The following is a 25,500-nucleotide window of genomic DNA, read 5'->3' as shown; positions in this document are numbered from 1 at the left end:
TTGGGCATGCGATTTGTTCCTGAAGCTTTCATTCTTATAAAACACTGAAAGAAAGATCTGATCAATTCACACCTTATAACTGATAATTAAAACATAAAAGGTGTTCCCAATAAAACGTGCAAAACAGCCTAAAACATAACCAAATAAAGTCGGGCGAATTGCTCTCAAACTACCTGCAAGCGGTTTGGGGAAGGGAGGGGTTGACTGAGGTGGAAGGCGAGATGACAGAGCGGATAAAACTTTGTCCTCAAAAACTTGCGTGAATCCCATTCTTAGAGACCAATAAGTCGTCAGATTTTAAGAGAGCGCCTCAGTCAGTTAAGGTAGTAGTAGTAGTGCAGGATTTAGAGTAAGACTCTTGGGTTTCCACCCAATTTACAGTTCAGATCAGTTTTATCTTCTTTAGTATGTTGCAGTTTCCACATCTGCAAACCACTCTCCATGTGCATTTATTCTCTTCCACATAATGATTTGTGAAAAAATTCCAGTATAATTTCTGTAAGGTAATTTTGTCTAGGGTCTTTCCATAATCATTCGCAACTCTAGAAACGTAGTTGAAGAGCAATTTCGTTCTTCTAAAAAAGTTATCGTTAGTTTTGTTAATTCTCGCTTTTGTGATGCGATATTCACCCCGTTCAGTCTGACGTGTTGTTTCTACTGCTTCTTCAATATCGTTAATAACTACATCATAATCCCCTTCCCATAATCTCCGATCTTTACCCGCTTACCCGTTTTTGAGGAAAAGCGTCAGAAAGAAAATCGGTCAAGCATAAAATCGCATAAAAACATAGCACTTAGAATACCAAAAGCGACTCAAAGTGTAGAGCAATATAATCTCATATAGAAAACCCAAATAAAAAACAAAACATCAGACTAATAAAACTATAAAAAAAAGCTTTCAAAATGCAGACACAATTTTAAGTTCAGGGGTGTGAGTGGGTGGTGGAGTGGGGTTGGTGCTGGCATGACAGTTGATAGAAAGGACGGACTGTTATGGGAAGAAAACTCAAATGACATCTCCACTTTCAATATTACCAGCAGCTCATAATTACCAAATATTATATAAATTAAGCTACTGTTTGAAGTCTAATTATCGAAAAAAGAGAATATTCAAAAACAGAAATCAAAGTTCCAAAAGAAAAGTAAAACTTTAAGCCATGAACAAAATTGCTTCAGCTAGAAAAAACTGCAGATTACCAATACTCCTCTTCGAGTCATAAAAATGTCCGGATTACTAATACAGGGTGAGGGGGTGGGGTGGATCTCATGTTCTGATAGGGAGGAGGCACTATTATGGGAAGAAACCTTCCAAGAGGTCGTGAAATGACCCCACGACCTTCAATATTACCAGCAGCTCAATTACTATATATTAATAACAAAGCTAATCTTTAAGTCCAATGTTCAAAAACAGGAGTCAATGTTCCAAAAGAAAGAAATCCATCGTTAAGTCATGAACAAAATGGCTTGAGATAAAAAATACCGGTAGATTACGAATACTCCCCTTTGGGTCGTAAAAAGACCGCAGGACTAATGTAATTGCTAAAAACTTCGATTGAGAGCAATTAATCAGTGTAATGAGTTGAAAGTCCACGGTGTTGAAGTTGAGACAGGCGATGCAAAACTATACAATCTTTGAAAAACTCAGAACAATATGACTCAACAAATACGCTAAACAAGGACGTGGCAAATTAGGTAGACTGTTCCGTTTTAAAATATTTAAAATGATTTTTAATTATGGCTTTTTGAGAAATTTCATATAGGGAACTAAAAATTCCTATTAACCTGATAACCAACATTTCATATTTTTAGAGAAGAAACAATATTCCATTGCTTGCTTAAAGAAGGAGGACTGTGTAACTAGAGATCACTTAATGAAAACGTTGAAAATTTAAGACTGTTTATTGAACACAAGGTGGCCTCTAGTGCATTTTGTGATTGAATGTCAGAGTTTGAATGAGACAAACTTAGATTGTACAATCAAGAAAACGCTTCAACATGTTACTCACTATATACCTAAAAACCAAAATCAAACTATCTATTTTTCCATATTTCTTCAGGGATGTCTTTTCCGCTTTTCCGATTATCTACACCCTACCCACACGTGCATAGTTACAAAGAACACCGCGCTATGTAAAAGCACAAATATCAACTGTGAGTATACCGCCCATTAAACTGAAGGGTTCAAAAGAATAGATTCAACAGTAAAAAAACTGACTCACCTCAAGAAGAGCAAATAATTGGGCAAAAATCAACCTCTAGCAAATAAGTTTTGGGTAACCAGTATCGGACTTGGAATGAACTCTAACACATGCTTCAATTCCGGAGTAAAAACAGTAACTAATTCGGACTAAAAAGAAACATACACTTAGAGTATAACCAGACAGAACGCTAAGTTCAAATAAAATTTTGGCAATTCTTTCTGAATGCAAACAAAGAAAACAGTCGGATATTAAACTTTCAAATTCAGTTCGAGTTATAGGGAAAAATTGGTACCATGAGCAGTTAAATAAGTTCAGTAATTTGAGAGCGTGCAATAAAATAGATCCGGTTTTCAAATTTTTTCCTGCGCTATCTTCATTCAAAGGTACCTTACGCCATTAACAATGAACGCTTTCTGAATTGAGAAAAGCTTTTTTCGCCCCGAGGGATTTAAAACGAGTTCAAATTGGATCAATGCTAAGCTTACATACAATTTAAAACAGAGAAAGCGGGCAAAATCTCAAAATAATTGTTCCTTGCATTCATAAAAAATGGTGGAAATTCAGGTTTAAACTAAATACAACTAAAAATAAAACAAACGGGACTATAAATTTACAGCTGAAGCTATCATTAACTTTTTAAAACTGTTAGCTGCGTGTTATAATATTGAGACGGCTGTTGGAAATGCGTAATTGATGCTTTATATAGAGGTTTACGATATGAAAAGTGTTTTACATTAATGTAAACATAACTAAACAGGAAAAAATATGCTTGAATGAATCCATTCACGTATTGTACAACTAAACATGTGCTATAAATGGATACAAACGAATATGCGTCAACACATTTCCATTTTCAATTCCTTTTTAGGGACGAAAAATTAAAATGATTAAAAAGATGAAATTTCACGGCTATTTGAGAATCAGTATTCAATGTTGTTACTGAAAACATCGCAAGGTCAGGGAAAAAACTAAAAAAATTCAAAATGTCGCTAACAACTACGTATACAGGGCACAAATTCCTTTAAACATTTTTCGCGAAAAATGAAAACCATACCTGTACTAAAAACTACAAAATACTAAGTATTAACGAAATATTTAAAAGGTATAAATGATTTTGAGCCATTATGATTTTATCAAATAACTAAACACTGTCATTGCCATTTTGTAAAAATGCCACAACCGATAAAATGTTGGAAGTCAATACGACTATGTTTAAAAACATCCTAATTTCCAGTTAACATCTCAATAAAAATTGATGCATAAAAACGACGTGGTTTTTAAATGAACGCGGGTTAATGAAATTAGAAGCAGATGTTAACTTGTATGTTGTATCCATTGACGTCTTTCTATAATTATCAAATACAAATTGGTAGATCAAAATAGAAAACATATCCGACTGACGTTGCGAGAATTGCTCACAAACTATAGGCTGGTGGGGGTTGATTACCACTTGCTTCAGCCGGGGTCCGGGTTGAATTCAACTATAAATTCACCTATGCCCTTCAAATGATGTTATTGACGTTCACTGAATAAATTCAATTTTTGTACAGTTTTCATTTGATTATGTACTACACCGCCGTAAATTGAGTTCAACTGCTTAAATGTCTGGATGAAATTGCAAAAATTCAGAAGTATATTAATGTCTTCTTGACAACCAAGCAGAATAAAATCTGGCAAATTAATTTCTGGCAAACTCTGGAAAAGTTAATAAAATCTGGCAAATTAAGGCCGAGCGAGAAATAGTCAAATATGTTCGACGAAAAAAAATATCAAGCTAAAAACTGCAGCAAAAAATTGCAATAATGTTTATACTACACAAAGATATATCACATACCAAAAAGTTTTAACAAAACAAAGTTAACAATTGCCACAAGCAACAATTAGAAAAAACACCAAATTAACAAAATATAATAACTCCAACGGAATAATTACCTCTTTATTTCGTCTTCTAAAAATTTGGGATAAAAGACAACACCAACACCTTACACAACACTGCAACCGTGATACAGCATTGGAACTCGATGAATTTTCTTTCGATGAAAACTCTAAAGCAGAACAGAAACCAAAAAAAAATGTTCCACGTCAAGCACCGTTTCTCATCAATGCTTACATTATAATCGACAGATTACTTAAGAGAAACTTGATGATTGAAGCATATGTAAAATAACAGACAGAGAACTGAGTTTATAAAAATGAGACACAACTAAAAACAAACCCGGCAGATTGCCTGAAAAAATAGCCGCCATTGATTCCCATAACACATGGTGTGATAGAAAGGACAGAAACATTAAAACTGATCTAAAAAATATTTTAAGTTCGCGCTATTTTGATCGGATTTTGTAGTTAGACATACCCCTGTTTTTTAATGAGAAGATACAGCAATAGGTATCACTACTAAAAAGCATGACAGATCATAACTAGGACTTAAAAGAAAAAAAGTTCATGGAGCTGACATCTAAAAATGAGCTTAATGGGTTTATCCCGTTCCCATTTCTGCCTTCGTTTTTTGATAATAACTCTCATTATTTTAGATTTCTTTCCTGAGAAACTGCTAATTAAAAGCAATTTGAGCTGAATTAATGAGAATGAAACTAGCCTGAAGACGTCAAGAAGATTTCATGCAAAATGTCAAAAAGCGGCAAAATAAAAAACAAACTTTTGTTCGACAAATTGATCGCAAAAAATTGACTGAAATCCAAAGTAGTGACTGAAAAACTATAAACTACTGTACCTGATGAGCAGAACAATTCAACAATGCTAGCCAAATATAGAGTAAATTAGCACCGCTACAAAAACATGAAGCTAAAATCCTGAAACCCAAACTCTGCGCATTTTAAAATATCCATCAACCCGAGGACAAATTTTCAAAAGGGTTTCTTGGCCCCTGAAGATTAAAAACTTGAGAAAATGAAAAGCAATTTGAAAAAAAAGAAAGTGGAAATTTTACTCAAAGTCGCTCAAATTCGAGATATTACCAAACCAAATCATTTCTTCAAAACAGTTTTTTGTCTCTAGAATCTTTTCAGTGCACCATCCGCAAAACCTAAAAAGATACATTGGCCTTTAAAGATCAAAAATTACAAAAACTCGGAAATTAGAAAACATAGCTGGCAGATTGCCAAAAAACAGCCGCAATAGCTTTGTAGATCTGCAGTCTCAAAAAGATAATAAAAGAAACAGACCAAAAAATTCTTTTTATCCAATGCTGATATGTTACATTTCGATTAAGAATCTGATGAGTTATTAATGTTTCTATTAGGTGCTCGCAAATAACCTTTAATTAGAGTGGCACGCACTCACTTGACCTTATCTCTTTGAACTTAAGTAAAGAAAAGTCAGTTTCTGCGTCAGGAAGTCATTTGTGAGAGTGAGGTAAGACACGTGTGACAAAAAACTCGATTTAATAAGAGTGAAAAATTACGTCTCACGCAATTCAGTTGAAATTGCATGAATGAATAAAAAGTTGATTTGAAGTGATTATCATATGGTCGTAACATAAATCTTGACGACGAAACAAAAAACCAAGAGAAGGCCGATATCAGCCCAGCTATCGCTGTGCAGCCATTAAAAAAAATAGCAAACTTTTTTGAAGGCCGCTCAAATTTGTGATATAAATTTAAAACGATTGCGTTGTCTGTAGAAACTATCCAGCAAACCATTTTCAAGCCCAAAAACAATGCATTCCTAAGGGACGAAACATGCAAACAAATGACAGATTTTCAAAAATATTGCGAAAAATTTTGCAAATTTTATTAGAAAGTCGCTAAAATTTTGTGATAACGTCAGAACAAATTTTTGTCTGCAGAAATCATCCAGTAAATCATCCATAAGCCCTAAAAAATTCAATTGGCGCATAAAAATCATACGCGGCAGATTGGAAAATTAACCAAAATTGATTCCCATAACCCCAACCCCACCCAATTGGGACTGAAATCACAGAAGAAGAAAAGAAACAAAATAAATTTTTGTACAAAAACATCTTTAAATTGTGCACTATGTTGATGTCAATTTGAATTCGGACATAAGGATACTATTATAAGAACTTTATGACCAGTGTAAATACCAATAAGCATAAGATAGGTTAACTAAGACAAATGAAAAAGTGGGCATCTAAAATGGGGCTTCATGGGTTAATCCCCTTTTTGTTGTTTTGTTTCTCAATACAGACTCTGCTATTCTAAATCAATTTGCTGTTCAACTACCGCCTAAAAGCACATTGATAGGAGTCAAATTAGCCTAGAAAAGTTAAAAAGCCTAGAAGTGTTGAACGCAAAATGCTGAACAAGCTGTGAACGAAACAAATGTTATTCGACGAAAAACAATAGGCTCAAACTCAAAAAATGGCAAATTTTTAATATGAAAAAATCCAAAAATCAATACTTTAAGTAATTAAAAAGACGAAAACAGACAAAAAATGCGGCTTGCAAGACCTCAATGACCTCTGACAAAAAACGTTGAATTAAAATGCATCAAACAAGAACTTCAAACAAATAACAAAAAACGTGAAAACTAACACCATTTGGGCTCAAAACGCCCGAAAACGACAATTTCACATTGAAATGAGGACTTCTCAGCAGCGTCATTCTACTGAGCACCGGCAAAACTAAAAAAAAACCAGCTTAGGGCACATTGGGCTTCTATTGAAAATTCAAACTCACTTGGCGTTACCGCTTTATCCCGTTTCGAAAGATCAAGTCATGGAAAAATCTGCGAAAACGTCTTACAACATAGCCGGCAGATTACCGGAATAGCTCCGAAAGAATAGACCTGCGTGCCATATAATAGAGATAGAAACAGATACAGATCTAAATTGAAAAAAAAAATGGACGAAGCTTAAAAAACTAGGCTAAAAATGAAAAACATTCCGCGATAAATTAATAAAGCTTGTTAAAATTCATTCCACAGAAGCCTCTTATTAGGACCTTACTGCATATATGAGTTCCTTTAACCTTAAACAAATTCAAATTGAACTTAAGTTTTAAAGTGCAAAAGTCATTTTATTGAGTGAGGTAAGTCACGTATGATCAAAATCTAATCACGCAAATAACCTAAAAACTTTCGCTAAAGCGAGTGAGAAATGACGTCACGCGCGCAAATGCCGTTAGTGAGTGGAAGAAGTCATTCAGAAACTTTGACTTTTTCAGCTTTGCTGTGTGAACAAATGTAAAACGAAAAAAGAGCGTCAGACGACGAAACAAAAAAAAACCAAGAGGACCGCAATATAGCTAGGCTCAGCTTACAGCTCCGCAGGTCTAAAAAAACAGCCCTATTGTCCAAATTTTTTGGATTGTAAAAAACAGGAGCGCTCTCATATGCGGCTGAGAAGATGAGGGCGGCTACTGAGTAAATTTCGAAGAGTTTCAGTGAGGAAGCTCGGTTATCACCAGCGGTCATTACAATTTCCATTCAATCTTTTACAGTGTCCATAAATTATGTTAAATTCGAGTAATGTTAAAAACCGAAAACGTAACCGAAAAACGTCGGTCCAACTAATCTCAAACAACTGGCGAGCCGTTGGCTCCCTCGGTAGCAATGAGCAAGATTTCGAACTCTTAGAACCTCCGTTCATACCGGGAATGTTCGCATACAAAGTGGATAAAAATTGCTTCTACTTAACAAAAATTGGCGCCACTGCGAAGAGTGTGGTTGCTAAATGTGTCCATCACTGTAGATGAATTAAATTATGTCAGCATTTTTAAGAGTATTATTGAAAAATTGGGAGAAACTGAGTCAAATATGATTTTGCTCTTTGTAAAGAAAAAGGAAACAGTCTCGCAAACTTGTAGAAAACATAAACCGACAATTTTCGAAGTACTTGCTTCCGAACGACAGGCAAAACAATCAATTTAGAAGTGGCATAGGCTGCAGAAACTTATGGTGCAAAAATTGCTGTCTAGAGCGGTGTCCGCACCCACGACATCCCGGATGAGATCCCAGATCAGTAACCACTAAGCTACAAGTGGTATGACAGGCGTTCTCTCGCGGTCAGTTTTATTTTAGCAACTGGCTTAATTTCTGTATGCTCACAATTGATATTACTCGAAAATAAAAGTGTCACGCCCCTATTTCGTCCCTCATAGTTGCGTGATGATATTCCTTGAAATATCCATGGGTGATTGCTATGGTTTTCATTTGGTTTCAAGGCCATATATAGCCAGTATTTCCATCTACGCCTGTAAGACCTAATTTGTTTATGTTTATGAAAAACAACCGCAGATTGACAGTTTACTGATAAACATATCAAATGCCTAAAAGCCTCAATATTTAATTTTTTGAGTTTCCTGAAGATAAATTCGCATAATTAGTAAATAACTTCATGAGAGATTATGTACTTGGTCAAGTAATTTTTCTGATAAAGTAGGTGCTAATACGGAACTTGTATATGTACTTAACAAACACCGAGAGACGTGCAAAAGCCGGAAATTGCCCAACTTGTAGATCAGTGAATATTTGCGAAGGACTAATACAGCTCAAGGTGCAGCCCTGCGGAACTTGCGATCGCCAGAACACCGGAGAACCAACCTGACAATCAGTTGATTAAGATCTTGAAAAACTTTGATAGAACTAGAAAACTTCTCGATATTAATTGTTACCTTATTTTTGCTGAAAAAATTAAAGATTGAACTGGATAAATCTTTATTAATTATTAAGTTAGATCAGGCTTACTAAGAGCATAATTGCAAACGATTAAAACTCTGGAATACAAGGCAAACTAGTGGATATATCGCACATCCGAACCGCTCATTAAAAGGCCATCACTAGCTAAATTTATTCAAAATATATCTGCTAAAAATCGCACTGTGAAACATCTAAATAAGTCCTTGTAAAATGCTGATTATTCAAGTTAATTACCTCCAATATTAATCTCAGAAAACACCATGCGGAACACGCTTAAAATCAGTGCGTAACATGGTGACAGGAGTTATTAACTGTTTCCCAGTTTAACGGATCGAAATTCCGAATAATTCTTTGATTAATTTGACATTTTCTTTTGACAAATTCGTTATTTTCTCTCACTTCACTACCTCAAGAATCTTCAACCAGCATCCAGCACTTCCTTTCCGAACAAGACGATAAGGCAGAAAGCAGTAACTAAGAAAAGAATGGGTGGAAACTGTTTCTGTCTTTGTGGACAAAATGCAACAATAATTCAAAAGTGCTTGAGTGAACATTAACTGGAAAAAACTCAACCACAGCCGCCACAACGGACAAAAACAACACAGGGTATTTGCATACGAGGACATTGTGAGTAAATGAATTTGTAAAATTAATGTTGGTGCTTTTTTATGTCAATTTATAAAGAACAAATTCTCCCCGCTATTAATAATTGTCGCGCTTCCCCCAATTTTGAACATATTGAAGGAAATAACATTAATTACACCCACAACAGCAATAAAACACAAGCTCAGATAGTAAGCGCTTTCTCCTCTCCAGTTTATAAGTCCATTGTAATTTATGTGCTAGATAAAGATGATAAACGTGTTGCAATTTATTGGACAGCAAAAAGTCTAAATCAAAAAGTTAGCAAATTTGGCCTTATTCGTAAAAAACTTCAATCAGATAGAGACATTAATCTTGACAACATCATTACTGATTACCAGATAACATCAGAATAAGCTAAATTACTGAAACCATCACTTAAATATTCTTCGGTCAATATGCTGTTGTCTATCTGAGTGCAGCTTCCACAAGGCCTGTGCGGTCGTGGTCCCCACGAATTCTCCTAGACTAAGGGGCACTCTCTAATGGTGAGACTTCGGTGGCCCATACGGCTTCAACGATATAATTCTGACGATTCGACCGTGGCTTTAAGTATAGGTTCATAAGTAGCCCATATTTGTGATTTCCTGATCGAATGGTTTCAGTAGTTTCTTTTTCTGATCTCTTTTGCTACTCATTTAACCCTTTCATCTCTATTATCCAGTTAATCTCTCCCATTAACTTAAGTGTGCTATTTAATACTTTAGAACGAAAATAAGACTGATTGAACGATAAGTATATAATCTAAACAGGTAGAAAGCAAAATGGCACACGCGCAAATCAACATCACTCTTCTCTGATCACAAACTGACAATTTCCACTAAATTGAACAGTTAATAACAGGTGCAATCGGAGTTGCAGCAATCGCAGCCACGCAACAAGCGAACTTTCCGCAATTATATTTAAAAGGAGATCCTTTAAGATACTTCTTAACCCTACCAGAGGCTACCAGACTAGTTTTTGCGGATAGTATAACAGCTCTAAGAAATAGATTCACACAAGACGACTTGAGAGAGATAAGAATAATAAAGTTAGAGAACCAAAAGTTCAATCCAAAAACTGATACAGTGAAAAATTTCTTAGTAAAGTTAAGGACTGAAGCAAATAAAGCGTATCCAGCACCCGAAATAGTAGTAGCGCCAGCAAGAGCAGGTGATCCTGAAGCCTGTAGATTCGAAAGAGAGACAGCAGCAAGAGATTCTGCCCTTCAGATGTCAGAAAATCGAAAAAACGAGCAAATAAAGCGCTTCTTCATTAGGTCTATGCCAAATTGGCTTAAGCCTAAGCTGTTAGAAAGGCCAAACACAGATACCATTGATCAATTATGTACTTTAGCGAGCCAACAAATTGCAATTAGGGAGATGTGTAATAGAGAACAGTATTTTGACGACGGGTTTAATGAAATAACAGAAACAAACACTGATAAAATGTTAAAAGCAATAACTACTATCTCAAATAATCAACAAGAACTTGAGCAAAAACTTGAACAGAGCACAGCACCTAAAAATGAGCCATCAGAACAAGGCCCAGTAAACATCGTCACATCACAATACCCGCAACAAGTCTACAAACAAAGTTATAGACAAAATTTCCGCCCGCAATATCAAAATTATCGACCAAATTACCGTCAATATCAGGCCAATTATGGTCAACTTCAGCAAAACTATCGGCCCCAGCACCAATATGCCCCCCGTGCTAATAATTACCGAGCGCTTAGACGACAATTTAATGCCCCTAGACAATTTTATTATAATGAACAGCCACAAACTTGGAATTATTGGACTCAACCTTCAGATAGCCCTCCATTTGTTCACCCAGATTATGTTAACAGACCTATTTGCCGGTTTCCAACAAAAAATACCCCTCAAAACCGTCTTAGACAGGGAATAGTTTATGATAGCCCAGCACAAGACCGATATGGTATGCAAAAAGCAAAAGAATTTAGTCGTGCTGGTGCACTTCAAAGTAGTAATATGAGAGATATGAATTTTCCATTTAATAAACTAAAAAACTAATAAAGCCACCCAACTTTAAAAAGCAAAATAAAAACTATAAAAACTCAGTTAATCATTATAAAGGAAGCACGTCCAGTCCTAGTTTAAATAAAGTAATAGAACCAGTTTATAATAAAGTAACAAAAAGCGTAGAAAACGCAAAAGTAATAATAATAAAAGTAAAGTGAATAATTCTGTGCGACTCCAAACACAAGTACCTCAACCCACACCAAAGCCAGTACCACATGTTCAGCAATTATTCAGTATTGTCCCACTTTTAGTTAGAACATTATCCTACGTTAAAGTTAAATTTAATGGAGAATTAGAAAGACGCGCACTAATTGATACAGGAGCATTTGCAAACGTGATAAGCCGCGAGTTTTACAAGGAACTTATAAACACAAATATCAATTCAATAACAGAAATAGAAAAGCCTGATCAAGAAAAAGTTAAAATGGCAAACGGAAATATAGTTAAAATTGACAAAGCAATTAAAGTTACATTTAAATTGGGCACACAAACATTCACTGAAGACTTCCTTGTATTAACTGTCACAACTCCTGTAATATTAGGCAATCCATTCTTTGTTAAACATAAAGTTAGCATCTGCCCAGGACAAAGCTACATAAAATTCCCTGATCAAACTCTGCAAATCAATGAAATAAAGCCAGAAAAGCAACCCAGAAGGGTATTAAAGCGTAAAAAATTTGGAGTTTATACGAAGAAAAAGCAAGTACTACAGCCAAATCAACAATTAGTTCTAGAATGCAAGCTTCGGGGTAATCATGCCACACGAAATCTTTGAAAAAAATAGCGAAGTAATATTAACGTCTTCTTTAAAGTTGCTGAAAATAATATTCTTTACATCTACGTCCTGAACATTACTGACCACCCAGTCACTATAAATAAAGGTGGAGAAATAGCCAAATTCTCGTTCTTAACGTCTGATCAAGCTGAAAAATTGTTACAAGTAGACCCTCAGTTAATAAATGTCGCAAAAAAGTGAAAATCATTTAACAGAAATAAATCAACTAATTCAAGTCAGATACTCCAAAAAGAAAAGTCCAACCATCAAAGCCAGCTCCAGAATATGAAAAATTGTGGTTTCCAACGCCTGAAACGTGCCCTGATCCGACTAATTTGTCGCCCTTGCAAAGAGAAATATTTGAGCAACTGCTAAAACTGCAAGAATTGGAGAAATTAGATCCAAAGGGTAATCATCAGGATAAAATCACCCTTTTGAGCAAGTTTCCTTGGGAAAAATCGTCCCTCAATGATGAACAAAAAGCAGTAGTAGGTGAACTACTAGTTGAATTCAGTGATATCTTTGCAAAACATAGATTTGACGTAGGATATAATACAGATTTAAAAATAAAGTTAACTCCAGAAAGAAGCATACCAATTTATGAACAAGGCCCTCCAACGCCTATCCATCTGAGAAATGAGCTACAAGTAGAACTAGCATTAATGCATTAATACGGACTAATAACAACTTTGTCTCAATCAAGATATAGTAGTCCCCTTTTTGCACAGCGAAAGAACTCAGGAAGACTTAGACTGTTAATTGACTTGAGAAAAGTAAATCATTTGCTGAAAAACGATTATGTGAATACAAATTACCCGATTTCGAACATGAGTGATGCAATAAATTACTTTGCCGGGAAATATCTGTTTACAAAACTTGACTGTTCTCAAGCATATCACTGAGTGCAAATGGCAGACGATGTATCAGTGCAACTGCTAGCATTTAACTTTGCTTCGAGAAATTAAGCTTATAAATGTCTTGCCCAAGGATTGAATAAATCAGTAATTGGATTTAGCTCATTTATTAGACATTACTTGGACCCATGCTTAGCCTAAGGAAATTGTACCCAGTTTATGGATGATATTGGAAATGCAGTAACAAATTTTGAACAATTGGTACCCTCTTTGCGAGAAATATTTATCTGTATACGTCAATCAGGACTGAAACTGTCGCCCGAAAAGTGTGAAATAGCAACAGACGCAATGGAATTCCTTGGAAATAACATCACTGCAGAAGGAATATCACCAAAAAGTCGAAAATAACTAAATTCCTCGATAAATTCAAAATGCCGAAAACAACAAAGCAAGTAAAACGATTAATCGGCTTCACCCAATTCTTCCGAAATTTCATCCCTAATTTAGGTGAGAAACTAATGTCATTTTACAAGCTCCTGAAGAAGGATTCAGTAATAGAAACCACAGAAAAACATGTAAAAGCATTAGAAGTAATAAAGAAGGACTTGGAAGTGGAAGCAACAAATGTAACATTGCGATTGCCAAAACCAGGCTTGCAGTATGTAATTCTTTGTGACGTTAGTTACCACGGTAAAGGTTTTGTACTAATGGTGGAAGACTACGTAAATGAAACAGGAAAGAAAGAAAGGAAAACATACGCTCCCGTATCGTTTGAATCGCACTTGTTTAACGCAACAATTAAAATTTTCAATCTATTACAAAGAGTTCCTAGCTTTGTACTACGCGCTGGATTGCTTTTCACACTACATTTGGGGATCAAGTAAACAAGTAATTATACTAACTGACAACAAATGCCGTACTTAATTCTTTCAGTCGAAAGTAATACCGCCATAACTTAGGAATTGCTTAGACAGAATACTTGCCTTTAACATCGTAATTGCTCACATTCTTGGACGTGCTAATTACGCAGCAGATTTCCTCTCTCGAATGGAGAATGATAAAACAGCAACAATGTCTTTGAAATTAACAGACAGAATTCCAGTTAAAGAAATAGAAATTGATACAGAAGCACAAAATCCTGATAATGAACTGAATGTATTACTTGATACTGAAAACTTTAGTGATGAAATTAATAGTGACGAACTTGATGTACTTAAGAAACTCGGCTTCTATGATGAATACAAGAAACGACAAACTAATTTTCCCATTACAGAAATTCAAGGGCTATTTAAACTTAAAATAAAACAAGAAATAAATTCAATTGAGTACCCAAATCCATTAAATGAGTTCCCAGACCTTACAGACAACTTAATTAGCTTTAACTTAGGAGACGAGCAGCAAAAAAATGCAGATATTAGAACAGTAAAAAGCTGGATTCAACAAAACACTCAACAACCAGACTTAAAGTACGCTTCAACAAACTTAAAAAAGTATCACAAGCATACAAATAGATTAATTCTTGAAGGGAATGTCTTATACCGGAATTTTTATTATGATACTGGAAAAGTACTTCATAAACAATTCTGTGTACCTAAACATTTGTGGAAAGAGACTATATATAGGCTCCATAAATCACAAACAGCAGGTCATTTAGGCACAAAAGCAACAATTCAAGAATTTAGAAAGCGATTCTGTTACCCAGTTTTCACCGAACATTTCATTAGTTTCATTAAAAATTGCCTCACTTGTCTCCAATTAAACAGAGTTGCAAAAGGCCACATCACACCTGAGTTGCAACCAGTCAGTTCATTACAATCACATCCAGGAGATATGCTCCAAATCGCTTTAGTGGGCCCTCTAAGGTCCTCGCAGTTTAAGTATGTTTTGAGTGGAATAGATGTTTTCTATACAAAATACCTATTCGCAGTTCCGTTAACCAATGGATATGCTGACACAGTAGCCTGAGAATTAGTAAAGGTGTTCTTCCAACACAGCTACAATCCTAAAACAATACTTAGTGACTTAGGAACAAATTTTACTTCAGAATTAATGTCAGAAATAGCAAGTTTACTAGAAGTAAAGTTAAAACATGCCTCACTAAAGCACTCTCAGACCATTGGGGCAGTAGAGCGATCTCACGGACCACTAAACGAATTTCGAAGCTCAATACTGATAAACAATGGAAAGACTGGCATAAATATGTTCCTCTGGCAACGTTCATTCATAATACTTCATATCACTCAGCAACAAATTGTTCTCCTTCAACTTTATTCCATGGCAGAGAACCAAAAAAACCCCTTGATATTAGATTCTCTAGAAAAGTAATGGATGCAGTAGCAGTAAATTCATATTTCGTAAATGAACTGCAAGATGCCATGATGCAAAAGTTTGGAGAAAACAAAGAAAAACTGACGACTGCTTACTTGAATTACAAAAAGTATTATGACCAAAAAGCCTCAACAAAACATATTCCGGAGAAATCATTCTGTTTACTTTTGAACCCTAAGCTACTAGAACAATCAACTGTAATAGCTTCTCAAGTTCAGAAATGGCTACCGCTATATAAAGTGGAAAAAGTCCTTACTGTAAACACGAATTATACACAATGTGTTCATCACATCAGATTGAAACCAATTAAGCCAAGTGAAACCCCTGCAGAGTTCAAAGTCATGGATCCTGCAAATTTTCAACCTGATCCATTAAGACGACAACACATGGAACCAGATTTAATTGATAAACATATCCCGGAACTGATAAACGAACAAGAAAAGGAGATAAAACAATCCACAAAAGTGAAACCAGACCCAGTCAGAGTGACCATAAATGTTCCCCTAGGTGGACCATTAGCAGGACCAGCAGCAGCAGCACCTCCAGCAGCACCACTGGCCCCACCAAGGGTAGTAGCACCAGCAGTTAGACCACGAACAGCTCCAGTCCATATTCCAAAAAAAACCAAGAGCACCGCAATATAGCTACGCTCAGTTTACAGCTTCGCAGCTATAAAAAAGACAGCCCTAATGTCCAAATTTTTTGGATTATAAAAAACAGGAGCGCTCTTATATGCGGCTGAGAAGATGAGGGCGGCTACTGAGTAAATTTCAAAGAGTTTCAGTGATGAAGCTCGGTTATCACCAGCGGTCATTACAATTTTCATTCAATCCTTTACAGTGTCCATAAATTATGTTAAATTCGAGTAATGTTAAAAACCCGAAAGGTAACCGAAAAACGTCGGTCCAACTAATCTCAAACAACTGGCGAGCCATTGGCTACCTCGGTAGCAATGAGCAAGATTTCGAACTCTTAGAACCTCCGTTCATACCGGGAATGTTCGCATCCAAAGTGGATAAAAATTGCTTCTACTTAACAAAAATTGGCGCCACTGCAAAGAGTGTGGTTGCTAAATGTGACCATCACTGTAGATGAATTAAATTATGTCAGCATTTTTAAGAGTATTATTGAAAAATTGGGAGAAATTGAGTCAAATATGATTTTGCTCTTTGTAAAGAAAAGGGAAACAGTCTCGCAAACTTGTAGAAAACATAAACCGACAATTGTTGAAGGACTTGCTTCCGAACGACAGGCAAGACAATCAATTTAGAAGTGGCATAGGCTGCAGAAACTGTTATGGTGCAAAAATTGCTGTCTAGAGCGGTGTCCGCACCCACGACATCCCGGATGAGATCCCAGGACAGTAACTACTAAGCTACAAGTGCTATGACAGGCGTTCTCTCGCGGTCAGTTTTATTTTAGCAACTGGCTTAACTTCTGTATGCTCACAATTGATATTACTCGAAAATAAAAGTTAAGTGTGAAAAAGTCCAGTGAAATCGAGAAAACGTTCTAGAAGAAATTGGCCAAGCAAAAATTTTTGGCAATATAGAAAATACCCGTTTACAACAACTGCGTTCGAGAGGATCTATCAAAGTTATAGAAAAAAAGGAAATGTTCATAAAAGTTGGAACAATCAAAAAGGACCAAATCTTGACTTAGAAGTTTAAAAAAGAAAAAGAGAGAATTAACCAGTTGTTCACAAAAAATTAAACCTTAATAACTTGTCAAAAAAATCCAAATTCAAAAAATCTTTCCATAAGAATATTCGAAATTCGACGGGCTTTCAATGATACCATTCATATCTTTCAATTAGATATCGATCGGCCAAATTGACTGAAAAAAACATAACCGACTAAACGTCAGAAGAATTGCTCTTGAACGACTAGTGGGAGCTCTAATCACTTGTATCCTGCTTCAGTCGGGGGGGGGGGGGGGGGAGGAGGGGGATCCTAAATGGGACTAAGAAGTTCTATAGTGGGCTTCAAATAACCACATTAGAGGTTAACATATACCACTATTAAGATTTAAAGTAAAAAATGGCAACAGTTTCGGCGCACTTATCCTTTGACTTTTAGTATTAAATTGCCGCCAATTGAGTTCAGCTGCTTGAAATTGTGATTGAGAGAGAATTTTAGATCACGCGAAATGCAAAAAGTCAAGAGCGTAAAAGTCACTCCAGAAGTCAAAATTGTCAAGCGAAAATTTTGCATAAAAAAAGACACACGTTTACAATAATTGCTATGAACTACGTTCAAGAGCACTTAAAAACAGTTAAGCTCATAGTTCTTCCTCACTTCGTGGGCCAGAACAATAACCATATTTACAACAAACGTGACAAAAAAAATCAAAACTCTTGCTGTTTGAAATATTAAATATGCTTAGTGCTCTCCGAATTTCCACATTTTTTATTATTACAAGCAGAATGAAATTTAATTAATTGCAATTTAATATGTATTGTAACCAATTAGTTTTCGGCCTCAGATTTCTGTTCCTGACGGCCACAGCTGATTGTGTAACTTACCAGCCAACGTCAATTAATTTTGCCGAAAAATTTCCCTCTCATTCTCTCTCTGCCTACAGGGTCCAATTTACAAAATCCCTTTTCCTTTCCGTCAACCAAATTATATTTCATACACACCGAATTAAAAACACGATGTGCGGGCGATATAAAAACCGTAAAACTTTTTTGACGGAAGGGCAAGCAATTAATCACTGTTGAATCGCGATTGATGTATATCACCACAGACACATTCATCACTCGCCACATTAACTCGAGTCAAACACCGCTCGTTCGTCGGAAGAAGCGCAATTAAGTTCAGCTCATTCATAAACGTCACTTAGGGAATAATATAGCATTGCTAGCCCATGAAAGGCCCATCCATTGCTGCCCAATCGCTTAGCAGTAAATAAGAACTGTTTGGTTTTAAAACGAATACCGTTATTAAGCAGTAAATCTGCGGAAACAAGCTCACATCAAACCGATTTAGTTTGAGCTTCCTAAGGTAAAACTTAGCCGGCAGATTGCCGGAAAATAGCCGCGATAGATGCTTTTCGCCTACCATGAATTGAAACAACTAAAGAAATAAGATTGGCAGATCAACTACCAGCTTTTTAATAGACCACTAGACTTTTTGGGTTAGATTCGGACTGTCATTTTTATGAGACACATTTGCTCTAAAGTAAAAAGCCCTAATGGAGCTTTTTCAAAATTAATTTTCGATATTAAAACTTAAGACTCCTCTATTACTCAGGAATTAGGGCATATAACTTTGACACTAGTTAGATGCACACTATTAACTAGTAAATGTTAATAAAAGTAAAGTTCAATAAGTGAGTTCAGAAGTCACTTTTTTGAGTGAGGTAAGTCACGCAATTGACCAAAAAGCAAAAATGACGTCACGTACACAAATTTTAACAGCAAAGCAGTAGAAGTCACTGAAGTCATTGAAAAAGTCAATTCCAAGAAGTCAGGGTAAGACGAAACAAAAATCTGTTAGACGGTAAAAAAATAAGGAGCGCAATAATAGCCGTCTGGAATTGCTCACGCGGCTATTAATCACATCAAAATTTCATTTATTCGATTGAAGAATTTTTTATGGAATTATGGCGATTTTACAACAGCCGCTATAATGTGTACTGGGAACACAAGATCGATCGCGACAACTTTGAGTGATATAAAACGATTTCAACCAAAATTATTTGAAAATAGGAATGAGCACGCGGCTTAAGAAAACGAATCAAACCATGACAGAAATGAAAAGACTACCATATTAGCGTGTAAAATAACTTGTAGTAAAAAGTAAAATTGGGGGAACGATTTATTAGTTAACTCCGATTTGTTGGACGTTTGCGTTGTAAAAATGAACTGTCTATTTCTCAGTTATGTTGCGGCAATTGGCAACTTTCTTTTTTGGCTTCACTTGTTTAAAATTGTTACAAAGCAAAGATATTGTTCCAAATACACCAATCCGCGATTAAAGGTGATGTTGAACAGCAATGTTGTGCATATTTTCGGATTTAATTTCACTTAAAACACTCGAAATTCATTTTTTGCGTAATTTGGACACATCGCAAGTGCTGCAAGTTTGTTGACAAAACGTGTTGTTTGTTCCACCTTTTTTCTTTAAAAATGTGAGTTCTGAATTTTCAATTGTCACTCGAAGAAATTAGATATTGTTGAAAGACCATTTTTAAAGAATCAAAAGAATCAAACTTGTATAGTTTCGTCTTGTGGCACTTACGACGAGCCTAAATTAAGCAAACAAATTGAATTTCGAACGTTTTCAAATAAAAGTAAATCCAGAAACTGCACAACCTTCCCATTCAACATCAGCTTTAAGTCAATAATTGGTGCATTCACAGCAATTTATTGCTTTGCGAAAATTTGAGATAAATGATGCAAAGATAAAGCCGCAAATTGCCACCCCATAAATGACAAATGGACAGTTTGAATTAATTATATGGCGTGCGTTAACCTCTATTGAATTTCAACTGTATTCTCTATTTAGATTTAAGTGAGTGCATTTTTTGAGTAAGTACGTCATGTATGCTCGAAAATGTAATCACTGAGATTGACCAAAAACAACCCACTAACGTCGGGCGAATTGCTCTCAAACTACTGGCGAGCGGTGGGCTACGGTAGTAGCTAGCTGGTACTAAGGGATGCATCAAGTGGGTTTGAGCGCAGTGAGGGGGCTCAAGTGATGGGGGTACGGTTGTGGGAGAGCTTGACGAGGTCCAAATCGCCGGGTTGGAGGGTGGACGGGAAATTGGGAGGGTAGGGGGGTGACAGAGGGGAGTCTAACTTTTCAGACTAAGAACTGCCCTTCATACCTTGAAATTGTCTCCTCAAAACAATTCGATGAATCGCATACTTAGAAAATAGTAAGGCTTAAGGCTCTAAGAGAGCTGCTCGGCCACTTACTGCCCTCCGAGCGCTATCTATTCATCATGTTTTTGAGGAAGGAAAGTCAAATGGGTCAGACGAAAAATTGCATAAAAAAGACTGTATTTCGCCGCGTGATCAATTTAGTCCTAAAAAGATGGGTTTAAAACCGTTTGGTCACAAAACCGATAAAAAGACTAATAAAACAGAGAACCAATTGCACCACGTGAACATAAAATAACTATCAAAGGAAAGAAAAAATCACTATCAAGAAATTTAATGTGAGATTAGAGCTCAGTCTTATTGAAAGGCCAATTCAATAATAAAATAAAAACAATACTTCGCTTGAAACGAAAAATTTCAATCAGGTTCAATCAGGCGCAAATTACCATCTCCAAAAGTGGCATCTCATTTTAAAATTTTTATTATGTCCCGCATTACAGGCCTTTTCTATAAGAAAATTTTGATGAAATTTTTCTTAGAACCTTTCACATCATATAAATGTTAACTCACCGCTAACTGTAGAACTGTTCCGTACATGTTTTAAACACGACTTTGGGGACTTTTTAACAGCCGGGGAGGAAGCTGCAGTAGCCGAGGCAACGTTGAGAGCTCCTGAGTGCTCGATAGAAATGTGTCTCACTTTTGGTTTCATTTCTCAAATGCTAAGGAAGTAACAATCAGTAATTAAGTTACACCAAAATAGGGTTTGTAATAACTAAGGAGCGGGAGGTTTATACTGGTTGCGTTAGGCGGCCACTAACTTCCAAATAAGGGTAACTGGGACAGAAATATTCGGATTTCAAGCTGCAAAATTTTGGCTTGGAGTTGTGAAAACCTAAGAGACTGAAAACGAAATAGGAACTTTGGTCAGGGTCTCGAAGTAACAGATTAACCAGTCCAAGCCAAGAAATCTAACGTTTGGAACGGGTTATAAAATTAGTGCCAGACAAGTTAAGCAACTTTAATCTGCACGCTGTGGTAATAAAAATTCCTTAACTAGCGTTTGTCACGTTGTTATACGACTTGGATATAAAACAAAGTCTGTACAACAGAAATGAGCTGGTCTTAGCAGCCTAGTGACAGATTTCGAGCGCCAGTGTGTTTCAATAGATTAGGAAGAATGTGATCAAATTTTTCTTTTGGGTCCTTGCGGGCAAATTTTAGTTCACGAACTTTGATTTCGGACTGAAACTTATCTGTGAAAGCGTATGAAAAGGTTATGTAACTCTCGCTTGAGAAATAAGTCAAAACTCGGCACGTCCGCAAGGCAAACAAATCAATAGTTAGTTATAGTTATTATAACTAACCCAGCTGATTAGCGATAAGGGGTACTGGGTTATTGAATGCGGAGAATGCGAGCTAGATTGGCAATGTTGTAATGAAAGCAAGAAGTTTGTAGCAACAAACTTTCAATCAGAGACATAGTAATGTCAAACTGAATTCTTGAATACTCTACTTAACTCTGCAATAAACCCGGCACCAATTAAGCAAACTGCAGTTCCTGTTGGCATAAAATTCATGAACAACTTCATTAACTTTTTATAATGAAAGGCTTTAAGTTATATTGGTTATAACAAACAAATCAAACAGCGGGTTCAAACCAGACAATGGATAAATTTATCAATTTGCAAATTCAATAAACCCAATAATTGCGTATAGCACTTAAACAGCATGTTCAGCGCACAGTTCGTGTAGTTTTATTGTCTGCGTAAGTAGCCCAATACTCAAGGAAGGTCTTATGGAAAATAGATTCACAATGCCCAAACGATAAGGTGAGTTATGGCTATTTGAACAGTTCAAGCGTATCAACTGACGTCTAAATCGATTAAGATACACTAGCTAGGCACACACACACGCACACTATGCATTATAGTCCCACAATCTCCCACAATTTCACATTGGCTAAATTTACCCAGCAACCAATTTCAGGGTGCCATTTATTCCAATCTACTGAGCGGCTCAACACAACAAAAATGGGCTACCAATTTTGTTCACGTGTAATTTATTTGTCACTTTATGATCAAACGACAATACTTTGCCATACAAGAGCTAACGTAATTTGTTAGCAAAATAGCAAAAAAAAATTATATCAAATGGTATATTTAAAAAAAAACAGCGGAGTAGAAAAAAGGTTGAATTGTTGTGAAAAAAACCGAAAAAAAAAACTTACATCATGTGTTAAAAACCTGCTATAGTTTATAGTTAAAAATAACGAAACAAAATGCTGGTTATTTCGTGACTCAAAATACTTTGATGCAAATGTGATTTTAACAAGTTATAAACAAAAATAACCAAAATAACAACACAGAGTAACTACAATAGCTTCAAAGCGAATGATGCATTTCCTACATTAGCCATTCATAAACAAGCTCGGACACGCACACGTACACTCAGGCTAAAAATCTGGATAAACAACGCGGACTGTTTTGTTTCCCTTCAATAAACCGAAATAATGGATAGATTCATGGGAGCTGGTTCGCTTTCTCTCCACCCACAATTAAATTATACGATTATTGTCCATAGAATATTTTCCTATACAGCCAGGAATGGAGGATGGAACGCTTATTATTGTTTCAAATGCAAAAAAAAAAACAAAAGACACAAAAATGTCTTCGAGGAGCAAAAAAAGTATACGCGATTGAAGCAAATAGTTTGGTTCAATTGGGTTTATTTTGATTTTTCCGCTGGTAAAGTTATCGGTACTCATATTTTACAGGTAAATGGAAAATACTAAGATCTTTAAATTGGAAACTTTCGGATTTCCTTAAATCCCCCGTGAACAAAATTTTCTCCGAGCATTATTTGCTCTTCAAGAAAAATTTACAATATATTAAAAGAAAGAGTTTTTAATTTTTTAAGAGCTATTCGATGCTACCACTATTGTATCAATCTGAAAAAGATATAGATGGCCAAAGTTGAAGGAAGAAAAAAGTCGCTAAAAGCGAAATTTCCTACTCTCGAAAAAATTTGGAGAATTCGAGCCCACAAAAATATTTCTAATTTCATCAGTGATTTCAGAAACATTAATTAATCATCAAGCTATATCACAAAACGTACATAGTTCTTTTAAAGTTGAAAACCTGCGTATAAAAATTCCTTGCTAAATTTTAATCACATTTTCTAGATTTTGAAAAAAACAATGGAAGCAATTTTCAAGATGCATCAACACAAATCAGATCACCACTTTATTACCAGCTTCTCCAAGTGACCAAACTGTCAGCAAAAAAGCATGGACAGGAAAAAATTCTCCTTCATTAGAATTAGAGTCCAATTTCTCCACAATGAAATTGCCAAAGAGCTCGATTATCGAACACAGCGCTATCTGTTTCTGAAGCGATGTTGAATTCCCGCTAGGTCGTTTTCTATCCAAAGTCCCCCAAGATCAAACACCTTTTGTCCGCTGTGACGCAAAAATTCATCTTTCATTTCACATTGTCAAACTTCTTTTGTCGCAACTAATTTTGAATCAATACACAGAAATGTACCCTTCAACCATTATAATGCCATCTCTAATTTTCACCCAAAGTTTGCATGTAGCATATATAGTTCAACTGACAGAAAAATTTTGTTTCCTTTTTGATGAATTTTCTCAAATTGAATCGTGAAAAATTCCTCAATGGAGCTTTATAGCAAATCTTTAATTTGAGGCGTGTTGCATGACAAAGGTGGCAAAGGAAATCCTACCGTTTTTGTGCCGCGATCTAAAAACAAACGAGTTGAAGCTCCTTGAGATAAAAATTCCGAAAAAAATCCAATATAAAATTCCGAAATTGGACCATTCCGCCTTCACAAACTCAAATTCACCCCTAACCTCAACAAATGAATATAACTTACCAGACTAAGCCAAATTCAAAATCAAAACTTATTTATAATAAGTTTGTAAGCAATCGATTAAATATAAAAACAGTAATGAATTAAAGAGCAATGCAGTTTTAGCACTACGTAAGATCACGTTTAATCAGAAGCACGGCTAAAGTGAATTTGCCTTGACAAAATGGTACTATAAACGAAGTTTGTTAAAACGCTGGTCATTAGCGATCAGAGTTAAGTATGATTTGATAAAAGCAGCAGCAGCAGAGCTGAAATCAGTTGTTTACCAATTTTGGTGAATTATTAATAATCAAATTAGAAACTCAAACAAAATATATGACCAACTCAGACAGATGCAGTTATATCGCAAAGTATTTAAAGTAATTGACAGCTACTATATTTGGCCGTGTCTATAAACAGGTGGAAATAAAAATTTATCAACCGACATTAAGGTGTCTGGATACGTTACCTATCGATCCTCCCACTCGGTGAACAAAATTCGTTTTTGAGTCAGGCTGTGTAAATGCTTCAAAAGTGGTCCAAAATACCCAAAATATACCCAATACTTTACCCTAGAGATAAAGTTATCAGAAAGGTTACTTAGAGGTCAATCTAAGCGAGATCATTTATGATCGCCACGGTGATACCTTAGCGGCCCGAGGGACCGCGTATAAGACTGTCACAACCAAAAAGGGGATCAAATTAACCGGGTACGAATGAAAAACATGCTTGTAACACGAACGTCTATATTGTAATCGGACTATTGAATGTTAAGATAAAAGGATCTATCGTAATGTGAATTTTGATCAATGAGATATTATGGCGTTGTCTTGGGTTGGAAATGAGTAAATAGGCACGCATATGACATCAGGAAAATAGAGAGACACAAGCGCAGAGATTAAGTATAAATAGTCGCACGGGTTAAACAATTCAGGTTTTTTCGTACAAGTTTAAAAACTAGAATTTAAAAATTTGAGAATTTTAAATTAAGAAACTAAAAATGTGGCAGTCTAAAAGTTTTTCGAACCAACTATTTTGAGCGTACGAATTAACAACAAAATATAGCAAATAAAGTCTCACAGGTCAAATATATTTCATTCACAGGAGTGCTTTTTGCTTTTTTTTCAAGTTTTGCAAAATACTTCTATCGACCAGTTTAAAAAATATATTGCGCTTTTTCTATCCCTATCAGTGCAGAACTGATTTGAAATACGACTTACAAAATCCGGGGAAAAACGATCAAACCAGCAAATCAGAAAGCGACAGAAAGCGGGAAAAATCAAAGGTACAAATCACTTTTGAATGGAGACAGATAACAATCAAGGGGAAATTGGAAACTGAAATGTCATGACAGAAC

At 35.7% G+C, this 25,500-nt stretch overlaps 2 protein-coding genes across 7 annotated transcripts in view; both read right to left on the bottom strand.

Moving 5' to 3' along the window:
• The window catches only part of LOC142354723 (vinculin-like), a 290,445-nt gene extending 284,842 nt beyond the window's left edge, over positions 1-5,603 (bottom strand). For all 3 annotated transcript variants that reach the window (XM_075407100.1, XM_075407099.1, XM_075407098.1), the window contains exon 1: positions 5,600-5,603. The gene's annotated coding sequence lies outside the window, so the exon portion shown is untranslated. The remainder of the gene's footprint in view (positions 1-5,599) is intronic.
• LOC142354724 (oxysterol-binding protein-related protein 8-like) overlaps positions 1-25,500 on the bottom strand; it is a 43,998-nt gene that overhangs the window by 9,221 nt on the left and 9,277 nt on the right. Inside the window, exon 1 of one of the 4 annotated variants that reach the window (XM_075407101.1) lies at positions 20,844-22,419. The exons of 2 other annotated variants lie outside the window; for them this stretch is intronic. In XM_075407101.1, the coding sequence (XP_075263216.1) occupies positions 20,844-20,985 (142 nt within the window). In that variant the 5' untranslated portion in view covers positions 20,986-22,419. Of the gene's footprint in view, positions 1-2,219; positions 3,000-20,843; positions 22,420-25,500 lie in introns of those variants that run through there. One more of the 4 variants, XM_075407103.1, reaches the window with a different exon arrangement.

The sequence above is a fragment of the Convolutriloba macropyga genome, chromosome 15, assembly GCF_964194025.1.
Source record: "Convolutriloba macropyga chromosome 15, txConMacr16.3, whole genome shotgun sequence".
Lineage (NCBI taxonomy): Eukaryota > Metazoa > Xenacoelomorpha > Acoela > Convolutidae > Convolutriloba > Convolutriloba macropyga.
This window is presented reverse-complemented; position numbering and strand designations above follow the sequence as displayed.